General features: G+C 38.1%; 2 protein-coding genes across 4 annotated transcripts in view; one reads left to right on the top strand and one right to left on the bottom strand.

Moving 5' to 3' along the window:
* Window positions 1-5,658, top strand: part of LOC127425495 (protein NDRG1-like) — a 16,181-nt gene extending 10,523 nt beyond the window's left edge. For all 3 annotated transcript variants that reach the window (XM_051671561.1, XM_051671560.1, XM_051671562.1), the window contains 4 exons: window positions 1,454-1,501; window positions 1,892-1,927; window positions 2,213-2,264; window positions 4,294-5,658. In XM_051671561.1, coding sequence (XP_051527521.1) covers window positions 1,454-1,501; window positions 1,892-1,927; window positions 2,213-2,264; window positions 4,294-4,502 — 345 coding nt within the window. In that variant the 3' untranslated portion in view covers window positions 4,503-5,658. The remainder of the gene's footprint in view (window positions 1-1,453; window positions 1,502-1,891; window positions 1,928-2,212; window positions 2,265-4,293) is intronic.
* ccn4a (cellular communication network factor 4a) lies at window positions 5,657-19,459 on the bottom strand. Its single transcript, XM_051671563.1, has 5 exons — window positions 19,298-19,459; window positions 15,863-16,154; window positions 13,862-14,116; window positions 6,940-7,133; window positions 5,657-6,587 (listed from the first exon to the last, which is right to left on the bottom strand). The coding sequence occupies exons 1-5, from the start codon at window positions 19,343-19,345 to the stop codon at window positions 6,288-6,290; spliced, it is 1,089 nt and encodes a 362-aa protein (XP_051527523.1). The 5' UTR covers window positions 19,346-19,459; the 3' UTR covers window positions 5,657-6,287.

Here is a 19,459-nt window from a genome sequence, read left to right as displayed (position 1 = left end):
CATGTAAACAGGTGTTGCTTATAAGCTGTGTTTTCGCTTATAACTTCACGAAAAATAAACAGAACATAAAATATCACCATTACTTGGAGGCGATTATCTTTAAAATGAGCACACACATAACATAATCTAATGCATAGATCATTAGATAAACCACACGAAGCACAATGTGCACACAGCACATAATGTGCTATCTGGCTAAAAACACGTTTGCTTTCCTGGATCAGATGACTTCATCGGAAATTATGTAGTATGTTGTCCAGCATTGTGGGACGCTAAACCAATCATATTAGGATTCAGATCGCTGCAACCAGAGGTGGAAGTCATCCAGATATGGGCAGCAAGAATCGTTCACTCTAATTACATATGGCCATCAGGAGATGGTGCCAAGTACATGACTGAATGATGGCTCATATGACACAGAATGAAACTGAATGAGATGCCAGCATGCTTTGGAAAGAAAGCGTACATGTCTAATTAGTTCTTATTTACAATTATTATGTTTTATTTGTTTGGAGAGGCTTTTGAACAGTTGGAGATGTTTTTGGACACTTAAGATAATTGATTGGTTTGTCGTATCAACACAAAATCTTAATCACTTACAAGTTATATGATTTGGAACAAAACAAAAGCAGTTTTTCGGGGCTACCTTATTTACACCCTGAGATATATAATGTCAAATCAGGAAAATAAGAAAAAAAGTTAATTTTTGGCTCAAGTTTGTTTTTTTTTTTTCAGCTGTTTCTTAGGCTGAGAGTCGCATAATTTAGCATAATCTATATCATTAAAAAATTTGAAAAGTTTTCTTTAAAATGAAACCAAACAACTGACCTTCTTTGGTGTTTTTGTAGAATAAACCTTTTAATTTTGGGCATGCCACTGAAACAGGAAATCTTTAAAAACACCTTCAGACATAACTTCACATTTTGTCCTGCAATTTTTAAACCAATACCATCCTATGCATTATTGCAGTTATTCTAAACTGGTTTTGCTTCATGACCCATATTTTAAACTGGATATCAAGTGTGGCGACTCAACACAGTACCAAAATTGTTTAGAGTACAAAAGTAAACAAATCTTCTTAAAATCAAACTGAAATGTATTAATATTACCATGAACTGCCAATGTAGTATACAATAAAAAAATAAAAACATTTATCTGACATAGGCTGAATAGGAAAATTGACAATTTTATAAGTGCATAAACAAAAGCAGAAGTGTGATTTACCAGCCATTATAATTATTTTGGATGTACAGACTATGACGCCAACAATTAAATATATGGGAAGTGTTTTCTCCTCTTAGAAAGTTAATAAGCCTATTTATTTTTCTATCATTACTATGCACTCTCATATGGTTAGTTGCATTTTTGTTTGATTGTTTTGCAATTTAGCATTATTTTAACATTTGTTTTTAACATTATGTTTTGTAGTTCAACAAGTCTGTTTTCTGCACAGGTTGAGTGCAACACTAAGCTGGACCCGACCAAAACCACACTGCTTAAGGTGAGTGGCCTCTACTGAAGCAGCCAGGTATTTATAGCCCACATAGAAAAGTCGGCACTGATAAGATTCCGATAGCTCAGCATTATCTAGTGACTCATTTACCTAGGTAGTGCAGAAGTAATCTACATTGGCCAGCTCCGGGGGCTAAATCCCCTCTTAGCTGACCTAATTTTCCATAACCCAGCCTCAGGTGGACAGAAAATCAGGTTTATGGTGTCTGAAATGGCCTATTTATCACCGATATGTGCTGTGACCAATGCAGCATATGGAGCGCTCAATGTCTTAGACATCTGTGTGAATAACAGAAATAAAAATGAGAAACGAGCAGTGCAGTGTTGTTTTTTTTTTTTTTTCCTCTGAATAATCTTGATGCCTCTCGCTGTTTTTCAGATGGCTGACTGTGGAGGATTGCCACAGGTTGACCAGGTGTGTATTGATAGTGTTTATGACTTCTAGGTTCATTTCCGTGTTTGCTTAAGGCAAAGGATAATAGTTTGGGATGAAGCACGCCCTAATCTCATTACGGGCAGTGATGGCACAGTTCTAATACCCAGCTCGCCACCTGCTACTACCGGCTGTTAGAATCCACCCTGTTTCACAACATGTACTTAGAGAAATCAATTTTCCAGCATGACCTAATTAGTTGATGACACCTAAATGTTGTTTATGTTGTAAAAAAAAATCTGACTTCAGCTCTTTTTGTTTTGTTAGCCTGGAAAGCTCACAGAGGCTTTCAAGTACTTCATTCAAGGCATGGGTTACAGTAAGTATTAAAAGATACATTTTCCTATATACTCAACATAGGCTTCCTCTTACTTTACATCTGTGTCTGTATAAAGAATACCAAAAATTGTTTAATGGTCAAAAGTGATGCATTGGCCAAACTTTGAAGGGCCTGAAAAATTAGTGTACAATAAGAGATTAACAATAGCAATATATGCAGATGAGCAGTGCTGCCCTCAGGTGGTCAGATTTACTAAATCCAAATGATAAACAATACTTCATTAAATTTTTTCTAATGCTTGCAGGGCAGTTTTTTAACTTAAGAGTGAAGCGTGTTATTTCTCTGCTACTAGCGCCGCCCCCCCCCCAAATAAACTTGCACCATTGATTAATGTGAGTCAGTTGTGCTTGGTCAGGATTCTCAAACGATCAGAGCAGTGTTGAAAGCATCACAGTCTTTACACTTTTCAGAAAAAATGCAATCTGTGAATGGAGTATAGTTGTTTCTGCACATTTAAAGAAATGTTCCGGGTTCAATACAAGTTAAGCTCATTCGACAGCATTTGTGGCATAATATTGATTACCACAAAAATTTATTTTGACTCGTTCCTCCATTTCTTTCAAAAAAGCAAACATCCAAGTTACACTGAGGCACTTATGATGAAAGTGAATTGGGCTAATTTTTGGAGGGTTTAAAGACAGAAATGTGAAGCTTATAATTTTATAAAAGCACTTACATTAATTCTTCTGTTAAAACTCATGTTTTATTTGAACTGTAAAGTTGTTTAAATAATCATTTTACAATCGTTTTAGGGTTTGTTGACATTACGTCTTCATGGTAACAAAGATTTAAAATTGGCTACACAAATGTTTAAGTGATTTAAACACTAAAATCATGTTTATACACATATCCTTTATAAGACATGGTTATACGTTGGAAAAAGTGAGTATTTTAACGTTAAAAAATTGGCCCCCGTTCACTTCCATTGTAAGTGCGTCACTGGAACCTCGATTTTTGCTTTTTTTTTTTTTTTAAAGAAACGGAGGAACTAGTCAATTTATTTTTGTGATAATCATCATTATGCCACAAATGCTGTCCAATGACCTCAACTTGTATTGAACCCGGAACATTCCTTTAACAAGGATAAGAGAAAGTATTTTAACATTGAAAATTACACACATCACCTTTAAACTTACATTTTAATGTTCCCCTGATAAGCAAAATAAAAAATGAATAAAACAATAAGTGCTTCAAAACATACTTAACCCTTAAATGCATGGGAATTTCACCAAGCACTCTTACATATTCAGGGTCTTTAGAGATCTGGCACTTATATCTATCACATGTAAACAGTGTAACATTTTCAAAATATTTTAAAGACAATTAGAAAATAATAGAATAAAATATATTTTAATTTTTAATTTTTCATATACCAAAGAGATAAAGCAACAAATCAGGACTAATCTAGAACAGGATTAAATAATGTCACTGAAATTTCATGAGACAGAACTGGCTGTCAAACAAAGTTTTGTGTAGCTCAAAACAAGTATTTTTGTATAACACTATTTATAAGAGAATGATTGAGGAATACTAAAGAGGTGTGGGCACAACTTCAAAAAATGGATACATGTGGTACATGGGGTGGAATGAGGTCCCAGGACAATAAAGACCCTAGGTAAGGGTTTAATGGTTAAAAATGTTTTGTCAAGTAATCTAAAAATATACCTCAAATGATAAACTAATCTAAATGAAATTTGTTTTATTCAAGTCAAATTTTTTTAATCATCTGATCAAGTAGAAATGACACTCAAATGTTGTCAGGTAACAACAACAAATGCTTCATATGACTCTAAATTAGCTGGGGGGTTTTTCCAAGTCAAAAATGTTATTTCATTTTACTAAATCAATATTACACCAACCAGTATTTTTTATGAATTAGATTAAGTAGAAATGGATCCTTGAGGTAGCAATTTTAGGTTAACACTTTTTTCAGTGTAGATAACTAGTGCTTACATTACTTTTCACAGTGCTTGTAGCCCATATCTCACCGTTTTCCTCTGTCTCTCAGTGCCCTCTGCCAGCATGACCCGCCTGGTTCGTTCTCGCACAGCATCGGGATCTAGCGTCACTTCCTTTGATGGCAACCGCAGTCGTTCTCACACCAACGAGGGCCGTAGCCGAGCCCACACTTCCGACAACCAGCGTGGACGCTCGCATACCGACACCATGGACAGTTCTGTGGACCAGACTCCCAAGTCCACTGAAGTGTCCTGTTAGACTGGCGACCATATCCCTGGTCCAATCTCACACATGCGTTAACCTCTCTGTTCTGACTGTGCTGCGCTGCCACTAACTACACCCGCAACAGGACTGCATGCCACGAGCTCTGGTGTTTCCCAAAGGGGTCTTCCACCATTTTCTTAGTCGGAGAGCATTTACTGTAGAAAGACTATACTGTACTGTAGAGTATATCCTGAGGAAATGTTGAGAACAGAGCGGATGAAGAAAAGATGGAGTTATTTGCCTTGCGCAGTGGCTTTCTTGTTATTGTTAGAGGCAATGCAGCACAGAGACACTGTGATGGTCAACATCCAAATAAGCTGGGCACTGAAAAGGGCACAAGTTTGTAAATTTATGTTGATCCTCTAGTCCGTATTTCATTTTCTTCTTTACATTCTCATATACTTGACTGTAGTGTCACTCATCGAATCATTTAAATGGCTAATTTTTGTAAAGTTATAATACCAGACTTTTACATGCTAGTTTGAGTGCATAATTAATTTTCTGTATATCTTGAAATGGACCACAATGATAGGAAAAGGGATTTGTTGACCACAGAGAAGGTGGTATTTTTTCATGATGCTAAACTACCTTTTAAAACTAAGGGATAAGCTCATACTGTGTTGATTTGCATTTACCTTTTGGGAGTGTCCCATTATTGTGGGTTATATATGTAACGCAATGACTGATGCTCTTTAGAGTGATTATTTTTTTTTCTTTTCTTTTAAATGTGACTTTGAGATGAAATAACTGTAAACGTTTTAAAAATAGTCTTATCATTAGTTGAAATTCAACAAATCCAATCTGTAGATAAGGATATAAGAATGCATACCGTACATGACTGATGTTTTTGTCGTCTTTTGTTTGTAACAATGATTTCTATGCAATCAAGCACAACAGAACAAAATGTGCCATTGAATCCTCAACTTGAACTGAATGCTTTTTTCTCTCAAGGCTTTGAAAGTGTAAAGCAATTTCTCAGAACGAGAAAGAGGTCAATCTTAGAAACTCACCTGCTCTTTCATGCACACTAAAACAAATGCTTGCAGGCTCTGTAAGGCACATCGCTTTGTAAAGATGAAACCACTTAATGCACTGCATTTTAATGGAATAACAGTTTGTATTTATAAAAAAAATAAAAAGCTGGTTACTATTTTTGGTGTCATTTATTTTTTTGAATAACTGTTCAAGTTAATGGGAAATTTAGGATGTATCCATATATAATCATGTTATATAGACAGTACATGCAAGGTAAAACTTTAACTCTTCGAAGTATACAGTGTTATTACAAAGCTCAAATGCGAAATTCGAACATATGTAATAAAAAAAAGAGAGGCTATGTCCTCTAGTTATTCTTTACATAGATTTTACATAAATTAAGGTTTTAACCACAAAAGTCAACAAGATCTTGTCATATCAGTTACTTACATCATGTGTACAAAAGGATTAATTTGTCAATGTAACATAAAAGCTGTTTGTGCTAATCTTGGGTGATAAATATAACCTGACAGATATAAACATTTTAATTGTAAGAAGTCACGTTGTCGAAAAATTATATTTTTTATATACTGTCGTTAAATAATATTTCTATGCATGGAAGACTTTTAACTAAAGGAAAAAGGTCTTCTAGGAAAAAGACCAAAGATGATCTGGTCGATTAAATAACTCTTGCTCATAAAATAATGGACAAAAGAAAAGCAAATCTGTGGTTCTTATCCCAATCTTTATATTGACTAATATTGCAATAAGTCAATATTGAATTCTGCAAGGGCTAGTACACTTTCAGTTCACAATCTCACGCTTCTCATGGTGCTGTTCTAGATCTGTGAATATGTCATTGGGGTTCTTACAGCTCAGGTTGCAGAAACAGGCATTAATCCACATGATTTGCCAGGTGAAGCCAGATCCATTAGGACACTGAAACTCAACCTCAACAGTCTTAGATTTATAGGGGATGCAGCAGCGCTCGTCTGTACACACTCCACAGTACTTAGGCCGATAAGTGTTTGTACTGGTGCAGCCTGAGATAGTGAAGTTGGATGGCCTCTCCAACCTGTAGATGTTCAAACACTTCTTTCCAGGCTTTTGGATAGATAGGTGAAATAAGGGAATGGAGTTGACATGTAATGGTTGTTTAAAATTTAAAATTACATATAAAAGCTATAATAACAGCCTGTCTGACCTTACTGAACTCAATGCAGGATCTTCAGGATGATGGCTGGATTTAACATAGCCTGATTTTTTATAAATATTTCATAGATATCTAAAGATTTTGACAAAAAGTAGAGCATAACTTTGAAACCTTACAAAAGAGGTTTATTTTTAAAATATCTGGTTCAAAGTCAGCTTTAGGAACTACTTTGCTAACCAACAAGTGTACTCAGATCAGCAAGTAAAGGCACATGTGCTTGAAGCACACAAAATGACTGCCTACCTTGATGTGTTTTAAGATGTCCAGGTCACAGGGCCGGATGTTGCAGAGTCTGCTCTCTTTGACCATCTGACAGTGCATGTTGTTGTTAGAAATGCGTGAAGACACTCCGCGGCCGCAAGTCTTTGAACAGGGACTCCAGGAGGATGTCTGGGTCAAACAATTCTTGTGCCAGTTGTCCTTTACACTAGAGACGGCTATCAGAGTGCAGAGGTGACAGTGCATGCAGTCACTGCTTTCTTATGTCATATATAGTCGCAATATCTCTATACTTCAGTTTGCTGTTCCTACACCTTTTCTCTATGAAACTGAGACTGTCAGAATGTGCTCAGATAGTCCATGGCAACTTTTCCTGTCACATTAACATTACATTTAGTCATTTAGCAGATGCTTTTATCCAAAGCGACTTAAAATCCCACCTACAGCTGGTTCAAAACACGGCAGCTAGGCTTCTAACAGGGTCAAGAAAGAGGGATCACATTTCCCCTGTTTTATCGTCTCTACACTGGCTTCCCATGAAATTCAGGGTCGATTTTAAAATTCTGCTTTATGTCTACAAGGCACTATCTTGTCTCGCACCCCAATGTATCAGTAACCTTCTCCTCTCTTACTCTCCCCACTAGAACGCTTAGGTCTTCTGATCAACTTCTTTTGAGGGTTCCTTGGTTTCGCTACAGATCTAAGGGTGATTGTGCCTTTTCTGTGGTAGGTCCATGTGAGGTCAGCTTCTTCATTAGCCATTTTTACATCTTCTTTGAAAACTTATTTTTATTCTGTAGCTTTTGAATAGGTCCTGGGATAGGTTGAAATGGGTAAATACATGATGCTGTACATAAAGGTGCAGTATTTAACAATTTTCATGTAATATTCGCCTTTTATTTTGCCAATGTGTGAACGGCTTGTATCACAACTTAGAAAATGAGACCTTCCCGGACTTCCTAGGTTGCCTATTGATGCCTGTAGACTGATTTTCATGCGAAGGGAGCAGGTCGGTTTTGCCAGGAAAATCCAAAGGATGTGACGTTTATGCGCGCTCCCGAGGGCCCTGCCTCAGTGCTTCTCTTCTGCTATTCAACAGCGACAACATACAGTAACTGGTTAAGCGGGAACATGATCGTGGTCGAGTGAAAACTAGAGTGAACATCGGCGGGACCTTCATTCGGTTTTGGGGATCAAATTGGCATTCTTCTTATTGGACAGGTAAATTTACATAACGGCAAAGCATGTGAAATATAGTGCCATAAGGATTGATCTGTGTAATTTTAGCTAACTTGATCTTGCCTGCTAACGCTGACGAATCGCAAGATACCTTGGTTCATAACTTTCAAATAATTTCAACGATCTTCTCTTTATACTAAATGTCAGGTATACAGGATCAATTTAAGTAAATACGCTGGTTTCTTGATCGTAGTACAACATATGACATACAAAACATACAATAGTGCAACATAACAGTGCAGTGCAACAGTAAACTGTCTGGTATAGTTTGGTAGTATGTGTGTATCAGTATGCTATGTTAGCTGATAAGTAGTTTTAGCTTAGTCTCAAAGTTTGTAGTAAAACAATCATAATTATGCTACCTCATCTGTCAGCACAATGCCGGTGAATCACGTTCAGTCTCTTTGTACGTTACATCATTGTTTTGGCCGATGCTCACTCGCTCGCATCCCTATGGAGTGTGTGCATGAGCACAAGCAACAGGTAGCTGGCTGCAGTTCACTTAACTGCCACATATACAGTCATATATATATATATATATATATATATATATATATACAGCTCTGGAAAAAATTAAGAGACTACTGCAAAATGATCAGTTTCTCTGGATTTACTACTTATAGGTATTTGTTTGAGTAAAATTAACATTTTTAACATACTGACAACATTTCTCCTAAATTCAAATAAATGCTCTAAATTACAATATTTTAATTTGAAATGTTGTCAGTAGTTTATAGAATAAAACAAAAATTTTCATTTTACTCAAACACATACCTATAAATAGTAAATCCAGAGAAACTGCACTAATTTTGCAGTGATCTCTTAGTTTTTTCCAGAGCTGTATATACATGTTGTGTGTGAAAATCCCAGGAGATCAGCAGTTACAGAAATACTCATACTAGCCCATCTGGCACCAACAATCATGCCACGGTCCAAATCACTGAGGTCACATTTTTTCCACATTTTGATGGTTGATGTGAACATTAACTGAAGCTCCTGACTCATGTCTGCATGTTTTTATGCACTGCACTGCTGCCACACGATTGGCTGATTACATAATCACATGGATGATTGTTGGTGCCAAACGGGCTGGTTTGAGCATTTGTGTAAGTGCTGATCTCCTGGGATTTTCATACACAACAGTCTCTGGAATTTACTCAATAACATAGTTTCAATAGTTTCAATAACATCCAGTGAACAGCAGTTCTGTAGATGGAAATGCCTTGTTGATGAGAGAGGTCAACAGAGAATGGTCTATGGTAACTCAGATAACCGTTCTTTACAATTGTGGTGAGAAGAATATAATCTCAGAATGCTATTCTGAGATGCGGGTTGGCGCTGTTTTGGCGGCACAAGGGGGACATACACAATGTTAGGCAGGTGGTTATATTGTGTATATATATTGTGTACAGGAAGTGCGTTAAGTTCAATAGTAAGTGCAGTAAGTGTGGATTGGTTAAGTGCTTGCAGAACAGATGTGTTTTCAGCTGGTTCTTGAATGTTGAGGTGGTATCAGCAGAATGTGTGAATGTTGGAAGCTCATTCCACCACAGTGGAACAGAGAAAGTGAAAGATCGTGAAATAGACTTTGAGCCTCTTTGTGATGGGACCACCAGGCACCGTTTGTTCATAGATCGCAGAGAGCGAGTTGGAGCAGACCTGGAGAAGTGAATTGAAGTAAGAGAGTGCAGTTCCACTGGCTGTCCTGAAAGCCAGAGTCAAAGCCTTGAATTTGATGCGGACAACTACAGGTAGCCAGTGAAGTGAAATCAAGAGTGGTTGACATGAGCCCTTTTGGACTGATTGAAGACCAGATGCGCTGCTGCATTCTGGACCATCTGCAGTGGCTTAATTGTGTTAGCTGGGAGGCCAGCCAACAAAGCATTACAGTAGTCCAGTCTTGAAATTACCAGAACTTGGACCAGCTGTGCAGCATAATCAGTCTGATTTTCCTGATGTTGTAGAGCACGAATCTGCAAGACTGGGCGGTTGATGAGATGTGGGCGGTAAAATTAAGCTGGTCATCTACCACCACTCCCAGGTTCCGAACTGTTCTGGTTGGTGTTAGTGTAGTTGAACCAAGATGAATAGTGAGGATGTGGTCAACAGATGGGTTGGCTGGGATCACGAGGAGTTTGGTCTTGGCAAGGTTGAGCTGAAGGTGGCATTTTTCATCCAGGCCAAAATGTCCGAGAGGCAGGTAGAGATATGAGCTGAGACAGTAGGGTCGTCAAGCTGGAACAACAAAGCCATGTGCCTCAATGATTGGTCTGAGTGATTTTGTGTATATCGAGAAGAGGAGGGGTCCAAGCACTGATGCTTGAGGAACACCAGTGGTCAGCTCGTGTGACTTTGACACCTCTCCTCTACAGGAGACCTTGAAAGATCTGCCAATGAGGTATGATTCAACCCATCCAAGTGCAGTTTCTGTAATGCCCAGGTCAGAGAGGGTGGACAGGAGAATCTTGTGGTTTACTGTGTTGAAACAGCAGACAAGTCAAGGAGGATGAGGATGGATGATTTGGAGTTAGCTCTTGCCAGTCGCAGGGTTTCAGCTACTGACAAGAGGGCAGTCTCTGTTGAGTGCCTTTTTTTGAAGCCAGACCGATGTCTGCCGAGCAGGTTGTTCTGTGAGAGAAAAGCAGACAACTGGTTGAATACGACCCTCTCAATAGTCTAAGACAGGAAGGGTAGAAGAGAGACTGGTCTGTAGTTGTCGACTACTGTCAGGTTATGTGTTAAGTTTTTTGAGCAGTGGGGTTACTCGAGCCTGCTTTAATGTATTGGGAAAGTTTCCTGTTGTGAGAGATGCATTGATAATGTGTGTGAATGCGGGTAAGATTGATGGAGAGGCAGCCTGCATAAGATGTGAGGAGATAGGGTCAAGTGGACAGGTGGTAGGATGGTTAGAAAGAAGCACTTTGGTGACCTCAGTCTCAGAGAGAGGGGAGAAAGAGGAGAACAGAGGATGGGATGTTGGAAGAGAGTGACTGTGGGTGATAGGTGTAGAGAACTGGCTGCTGATGCTCACTACTTGTCAGTAAAAAAACATGGCAAAGTCATCAGCAGTCAGAGATGTAGTAGGTTGTGGTGGGGGAGGATAGAAAAGAGATGAGAAAGTTGAAAATAGTTTACGTGAAACTAAAGTGTTACTGCTCTTATTCTGGTAATAATCAATTTTAGCACAAGAAACGCTGGTGGAAAAAGAGGAGATACTATATCATGTCATATAGGGTTTACACACCTTTTGCCCACTGAATTTCCAGGATTTTTCATTACTTTTCCAGTCACCTGTGATGACCAGTGCTGGGTAGTAATGGATTACATGTAATCTGTATTTCATAATAAGATTACAAAATCTTAGTACTTGTAAATAGATAAAATATAATTTGTAAATATTTGTAATCAGATTACAGTTACTTTTAATGGATTACATGATTACATATTAATCAGGCAACGGCATTCAATTGTTCATAATTTTCTGAATTTCATTTGAAATGTTTTATATTTTTCATTCTATATCAGCCTACCGCTTATATACATTACACCATGCCTTCTCATGACAAATAATTATGCAAGTTACTAAACACTGTTGATGTATAGCTGTGAAATAATATGTCTTCTACATCATATCCAGTTACCGTCACTAATTATTGATTCTGGAGTCTGGACAAAAAAATTGGGATAGTTCACCCAAAAATGAAAATTCTCTCATTATTTATTCACCCTCATGCCATCTTAGATGTGTATGACTTTCTTTCTTCTGCTGAACACAAAGATTTTTAGAAGAGTATCTCAGCTCTTTAGGTCCACACAATGCAAGTGAATGGTGACCAGACCATTGAAGCTCCAAAAAGCACATAAAGTCAGCATATACATAATCCATCAGACTCCAGTGCAGTTTAATCAGTGTCTTCTGAAGTGATCCAGTTCTTTTTGGATGAGAACAGACCAAAATATAATTCCATTTTTACTGTACATCTTGACAGCAGTCTCCTTACACTGTAAAAAAAAAAAAAAAAGAAAAAAAAAACGTAATTACCGTATTAATTACTGAAGGGCACATGATGACATGAAGTTCATCATTAATGGCCCTTCCAGGAGCAATGACCAATAAACATGTAGAGACAGTGCTCAGTGTCACTCACACAAACATTAAACACCATCAGGGTAACACATGTGAAATTAAAATTATGCAATAAACATTAACTAAACTACATCAAATATAACATAGAACACCCCAAAGTACATAACTGATCTAAAAATAAGAAGATTCTATTCCCATAAAATATAATGAAATGTAATGAGTCTGGCGGGGAATTTTGGGAATGCCCAATTACTGTTTTTTCCGCAATTTTAACAATAATTTACCGTAAAAAGTAAATGTACTCTCTTGTTAAATACAGTATAATATACATTTTAACTGTTAATTATATGGGAAAATTATACTTTTACATCTAAAAAATTTACATTTTTTTTACAACATTTTACCATAAAACCACATGCATTGTCATTTTAAATATATTACACATTTTTAACATATATTGTACGGTAACTACTCGTTAACCAATTTACGTTTTTTTTTTTTTTTTTTTTACTGTAGCATTTTTATAGTCTTTTACCATTAAAATTACTGACATTTTTTACAGTGTAGCAATCATGATTTCAAGCTCGATTAGTATGGATTACTTTTATTGCTGACTTTATATCTTTTTTGGAGCTTCAAAGGTCTGGTCACCATTCACTTGCATTGTATGGACCAACAGAGCTGAAATATTCTTCTAAAAATCTTTGTTTGTGTTCAGCAGAAGACAGAAAGTCATACACATCTGGGATGGCATGAAGGTAAGTAAATGATGAGAGAATTTTCATTTTTGGTGAGCTATCCCTTTAATAAGAAAAATTCACACCAACTTTTTTGCCATCAAAATAGAAAGTAAAACACAAAAAAATTATATCAGTTCTCATTTTTTGATTCTTTGAGTTTTCTTAAATGCATTTAAGAAACACTACATCAAAATAGTTTTGATTATCCTACGAAATGCATGTGACATCAAATAAACAAGAGTTAGGTCAGAGGTAATAAAAAAGTAATCAGATTAGATTACCTAAAATGTAATCCAAGAAATTACACAACTGATTGCAATTCTAGTCATGTAATTTGTAATCAGTATCGGATTGCAATTCTGAAGTATTTTTAAAAATCATTTTATAAAGACTGCACTCACAAAGAACAATTTCAAGCCAATTAACTATTTTAGAGCTGAGCATAACTACAAAGATATACATTTACTATGGATTTTATAGAAAGATTATATTCATTTCCAAGAATTTTCCAGGCCTGAAAATAAAACCCTGGTCAAAATATTTGCCAACAATTTCCTCTCTTTGTGTTGAAGGAACAGTTTGCTCGAAATATTCTGTGCAAACAAGGTTTAACTTGTTTGTTTCTGCAAAAACAACACAAGAGTACATAAATGGGACCCTCACTGAACCACAGGTAAAATCCATATATTTACTTCAAAGCAATGATCTGCATTGTCTGAAACTATTTAGCATTGTTCAGACAAAATTGTTTGTGCATATTTTGTGTAATCTGAGAGTGACAGATTTTATAATGGGAAATGTTCCAACTGTTATCAAATAATCTGAAGAAATGTTGTGGATTAATTCTTATCTCATCTGCAGGAAATGTTGCAGAACATACCAGCCATTGCGTGTCGTGGTGCTGTCTTGCGCCCCCTCCTGGACTCATCACAGATCCACTGCTCACAACAGCGGGATGGGATTTTAACCCGCTGTGGGTTCTGGCACCACACCCTGGGTGGCTGAGACTCATTACACAGTGAGACACAGCCAATTGCCCCATTTACACACAGACACTGGTATTTGCAATTGGGCTGGAAGCTCTGGCCATTGCGATAGATCACACCATTGTGCTCACAGCCAGTGCCAGGCAGGTCTGGAAAGTGATAGAGCAAAACTTTTTCATGGTCATAATTCTTACTGAAAGTATATTGACCACTATCTAGGACATTATATAGTATATATGGGTTTTAATACATAATAAATGTCAAAGACAGGTATTATTGGGGTATATATCCAGAAAAAAAAAAAAAAAAAAAAAAAAAAATATATATATATATATATATATATATATATATATATATATATATATATATATATATATATATATATATACACTATATTGCCAAAAGTATTCGCTCATCTGCCTTTAGACGCATATGAACTTAAGTGACATCCCATTCTTAATCCATAGGGTTTAATATGACGTCGGCCCACCCTTTGCAGCTATTACAGATTCAGCTCTTCTGGGAAGGCTTTCCACAAGGTTTAGGAGTGTTTATGGGAATTTTTGACCATTCTTCCAGAAGCGCATTTGTGAGGTCAGACACTGATGTTGGACGAGAAGGCCTGGCTCGCAGTCTTCGCTCTAATTCGTCCCAAAGGTGATCTATCGGGTTGAGGTCAGGACTCTGTGCAGGCCAGTCAAGTTCTTCCACACCAAACTCGCTCATCCATGTCTTTATGGACCTTGCTTTGTGCACTGGTGCGCAGTCATGTTGGAACAGGAAGGGGCCATCCCCAAACTGTTCCCACAAAGTTGGGAGCATGGAATTGTCCAAAATCTCTTGGTATGCTGAGGCATTCAGAGTTCCTTTCACTGGAACTAAGGGGCCAAGCCCAGCTCCTGAAAAACAACCCCACACCATAATCCCCCTCCACCAAACTTCACAGTTGGCACAATGCAGTCAGACAAGTACCGTTCTCCTGGCAACCGCCAAACCCAGACTCGTCCATCAGATTGCCAGATGGAGAAGCGTGATTCGTCACTCCAGAGAACGCATCTCCACTGCTCTAGAGTCCAGTGGCGGCGTGCTTTACACCACTGCATCCGACGCTTTGCATTGCACTTGGTGATGTATGGCTTGGATGCAGCTGCTCGGCCATGGAAACCCATTCCATGAAGCTCTCTACGCACTGTTCTTGAGCTAATCTGAAGGCCACATGAACTTTGGAGGTCTGTAGCGATTGACTCTGCAGAAAGTTGGCGACCTCTGCGCACTATGCGCCTCAGCATCCGCTGACCCCGCTCTGTCATTTTACGTGGCCTACCACTTCGTGGCTGAGTTGCTGTCATTCCCAATCGCTTCCACTTTGTTATAATACCACTGACAGTTGACTGTGGAATATTTAGTAGCGAGGAAATTTCACAACTGGACTTGTTGCACAGGTGGCATCCTATCACAGTACCACGCTGGAATTCACTGAGCTCCTGAGAGCAGCCCATTCTTTCACAAATGTTTGTAGAAGCAGTCTGCATGCCTAGGTGCTTCATTTTATACACCTGTGGCCATGGAAGTGATTGGAACACCTGAATTCAATTATTTGGATGGGTGAGTGAATACTTTTGGCAATATAGTGTATATATATATATATATATATATATATATATATATATATATATATATATATATAAAAAAGTATGTGATATTTATGTGAGAGTTATCCAAAAATGTGAACAAAATGTATTGTAATTCCATTTATAATTCCATGGCATGGTTTAGCTGGCTTCCATCACCTTAATCCAACATCTAAATCTTCACCGTAATCTAATCGAAGAGCGGAACACAGTGTTAATAAGAAGGCTGTATTACAGGGCATGTGTTAGTACAAGGACACTTACATGCACATACTCCTTTTTCGTACCTAGGCTTGTCTGCGCTGTAATCACAGTAAAGGCCACGATGATGATCACAGTTTTCTTTCTCGTTGCAAACCTCCCCCATCTGTTTGGCACAAGCTCTGCAGCAATCGCAGCCGTCCATGATCAGGCTCACACCTGGCGGACAGGTGGGGGTAGTTTTAGGGCATTTGCAGGGCCACTGGCAGTACTGGGTACGGTTATAGGACTCCAGGGAGAAAGGCTCTGTTATGGATAGCAGCTTAGAGGAATCCTGTGCCAGAGCCAGCTGGATCTGTGAGACAAAAATCCCACAGATTTCAGTTTCTGACAGATTTAGGCTTTTGTTTTTTTTTCCAAGTGTCGTCCTGGCTGTAGACAAACATGGAAATGTTTACAAGGAGATTTTGTTTTTGCAGTTGGGATGAACAAAATATGTTCACCCCGAATGCCTTACAGTTGACACAGCTCAACATATTAACTTGATGTTTTTTATCTTAGGTGTAAAAATGTCCTTTCATCCTGAGTTTGCAGTTTAAACTGGAATGTTAGTCAATTCTATTGGTGACAGGTCATTAGTTCTTCAATCGTATTTCAGCCCATTCATAAATAATTTCATATCATGAAGTCATGTCAATAAAAAAATTGGCAATAAACTAAAACAGAGATAAATGTTGGGTACAAGTAAAGTTGTTAAATCATTTTACTTATTTTACCCAAGTACTTTACATCAAATCAGTCACTTATATTGTGGTCGTTGGCTAATAATAATAATCATATTTATTTATCACACATTTTACATGTGCAGTGAAATTCTTTTTTTCACATATCACAGCTAAGCTGGGGTCAGAGCACAGGGTCAGCCATGATACAGTGCCCCTGGAGCAGATAGGGTCAAGGGCCTTGCTCAAGGGCCCAACAGTGGCATCTTGGTGGTGCTGGGGCTTGAACCCCTACCCTTCTGATCAGTAACCCAGAGCCTTAACCGCTGAGCCACCACTGCCCCTGAATAATGCTAACTAATGTTTTTTTTCTCCCCTTTTTCTCCCCAATTTGGAATGCCCAGTTCCCAATGCGCTCTAAATCCTCATGGGTGCGTAGTGACTCGACTCAATCCAGGTGGCGGAGGACGAATCTCAGTTGTCTCCGCATTTGAGACCATCAATCCGCGCATCTTATCACGTGGCTTGTTGAGAGTGTTACCGTGGAGACATAGCGCGTGTGGAGGCTTCACGCTATTCTCCGCGGCATCCATGCACTACTCACCACGTGCCCCACCAAGAGCGAGAACCACATTATAGTGACCACGAGGAGGTTACCCCATGTGACTGTACCCTCCCTAGCAACCGGGCCAATTTGGTTGTTTAGGAGACCTGGCTGGAGTCACTCAGCACACCCTGGATTTGAACTCGCCACTCCAGGGATGGTAGAATTTTTATTTTATTTTTTTATGATTAACATGATATAATTGATTGATATGGCAACAAACTTATGTAACACACACCACATGCAGCGTAAAGAGGACTGATGGGTTATAGCTGCAGAGCTGCTTATCCTTTCACCACTCACAATGTGGGTGAGATTAGCAGCAGACCAGAGATCTTCTACACTGAGATAACAACCTCATTTTTACCATAGAAGAGAGTGTAACGGTCAACTAGCGTGTTACCACAGTGAGTCAACGTTTGCAGATACTATACAAATTAATGGGGAGAGCCGTAAACTGACACCTTCCTGTCGAAAAATCGTCCGTGACTTCCCTTATAAAACAGTAATTTTATTGTAGTAAACTCAACACATAGTTCACTCCAAAAGGATTGTTTAGTGTAAAACATGTTGAAGATTGGCGGACATTAATTAAGTTCTGAACTGTTCTCACAAAAGTAGTTCATTCAACGGAAGCATCTCCTCCATAGACATCCATTCAAAAAGAACGGACTCTTGTCTCCTCGCCAATGTACCTCCCATTGAATGTCTATGGGACTGCTGTGTTATGCTGCTCTATGCTGTTCTACGCTAATCTTGTAGGCTCCCCCTTCAGATGGGCTCTACAGCAGACACTGGCAACTTTCAGCAAAAGTTGCACATCTCAGCTCTGTAGGTCCATATAATGCACGTGAATGCTGACCAAAACTTTGAAGCTTCAAGAAAACACTTGAAGCATACAAGGCAGCATAAAATTAAATCATACAACTCCAGTGGTTTAATCTATGTCTTCTGAAGCGAACCAGTCGGTTTTGGGGGGGGGGGGGGGAGACCAAATCTATAAAACAAATTTCACAATAAATCTTGACATCAGCGGTCTTCTAATTTCAAGCTCGATTACACATCCTATAGCGCCATCTAGTGCCCTGCACATGCATTAAGCATTAGGAAGTAAAATCAAGCTTGAAATCAGGTCTAGAGACTGCAATGGCATGACATGTAGTTTGGTCTGTTCTCACCTAAAATCGATTAAATTGCTTAAGAAGACATTAATTTAACCACTTTAGTCATATAGATTACTTTTATGCTGCCTTTGAATGTTTTTTGGAGCATCAAAGATTTGGCCACCATTCACTTGCATTATATGGACCTGCAGAGCTGAGATACTCTTCTAAAAATCTTCATTTGTGTTCGGCAGAAGAAAGAAAGTCATAAACATTTGGGATGGCATGAGGGTGAGTAAATGATGAAATAATTTTCATTTTTGGGTGAACTACTCTTTTAGAACAAAATTAGCAGACTCTTTTAAATTACTTCAAGCAAAAAGGCATCCTCTAAAAACATCTGCCCATTTTTAACTTTTATGTTTAAAGCTTTGCCTGACAAACGCATAAATTTGATTTGATAATCACAGTATACTCTCAGACGTCACGTATTTCGTCACAGCATTCCTAAAATGAACTAAATTAATATGATGTCATTGGTTCACATTTTTGTCCCACTGACGTAATTACACGATCACGATCCAGTAGAAATACTGCCTAAATATAATGAATACAAAATTATTATAATTGTTGAGGGTAATGTGGAAAAGAGAGTCACAGCCGTACAATCACTGTTACTTAACAAAACTAATAAGGTGTCTCATATTTTAATACAGTTTAATAGGTAGGCTATATAGTGGGAAAAAATGAATTGTAACGCAATGTGCGTAATCCAAGCGAAGTTAATACCAAAGTGAATGCAAATGTTAATGGGAAAGGACACCGCATTCCAAGAAATTAAATGCATGCACATCGTCCTCTGCATAACATTAGTCCAATGATGAAAGCATCCATCTTAAGTTGATTAAAAACGTATTTCATCAATAGCGTTAAACTACAAGTGGCTAAAATGTGGAGTGTGCTTGCATGGACCCAACTGCATGTATTTCATTTGTTAATTTCACCAAAAATGAATTATTTAGGCTTCAGACGAGGTGAGTTGGAACTCAACGAGAAATATTTTTCTTACCTGAGGTACACCGACAGCTAGTATAACCCACGTCAGGAGCCAAGGCATAACTGGTCCCGAATTATAAATGCATTGAATCTAGAATTAGTACATCAAAAAGCGCCCATAAACAAGCAGGCTCCATTCATTCTGTAAACTGACAGTTTCTCTCTCACTCACTCG

Source organism: Myxocyprinus asiaticus, chromosome 34, assembly GCF_019703515.2.
Source record: "Myxocyprinus asiaticus isolate MX2 ecotype Aquarium Trade chromosome 34, UBuf_Myxa_2, whole genome shotgun sequence".
Classification (NCBI taxonomy): Eukaryota; Metazoa; Chordata; class Actinopteri; order Cypriniformes; family Catostomidae; genus Myxocyprinus; species Myxocyprinus asiaticus.
This window is presented reverse-complemented; position numbering and strand designations above follow the sequence as displayed.

Bases quoted from the DNA above. Each gene is read 5' to 3' on its own strand.
- ccn4a (XM_051671563.1), bottom strand. From the start codon at position 19,345: ATGCCTTGGCTCCTGACGTGGGTTATACTAGCTGTCGGTGTACCTCAG. The intron at 14,117-15,862 runs GTAAGTGTCCTT...ATCACTTTCCAG, and splicing joins CGAAAAAGGAGTATGTGCAT to ACCTGCCTGGCACTGGCTGT. The intron at 7,134-13,861 runs GTATGTTCTGCA...GCACTCTGATAG, and splicing joins ACCACGACACGCAATGGCTG to CCGTCTCTAGTGTAAAGGAC.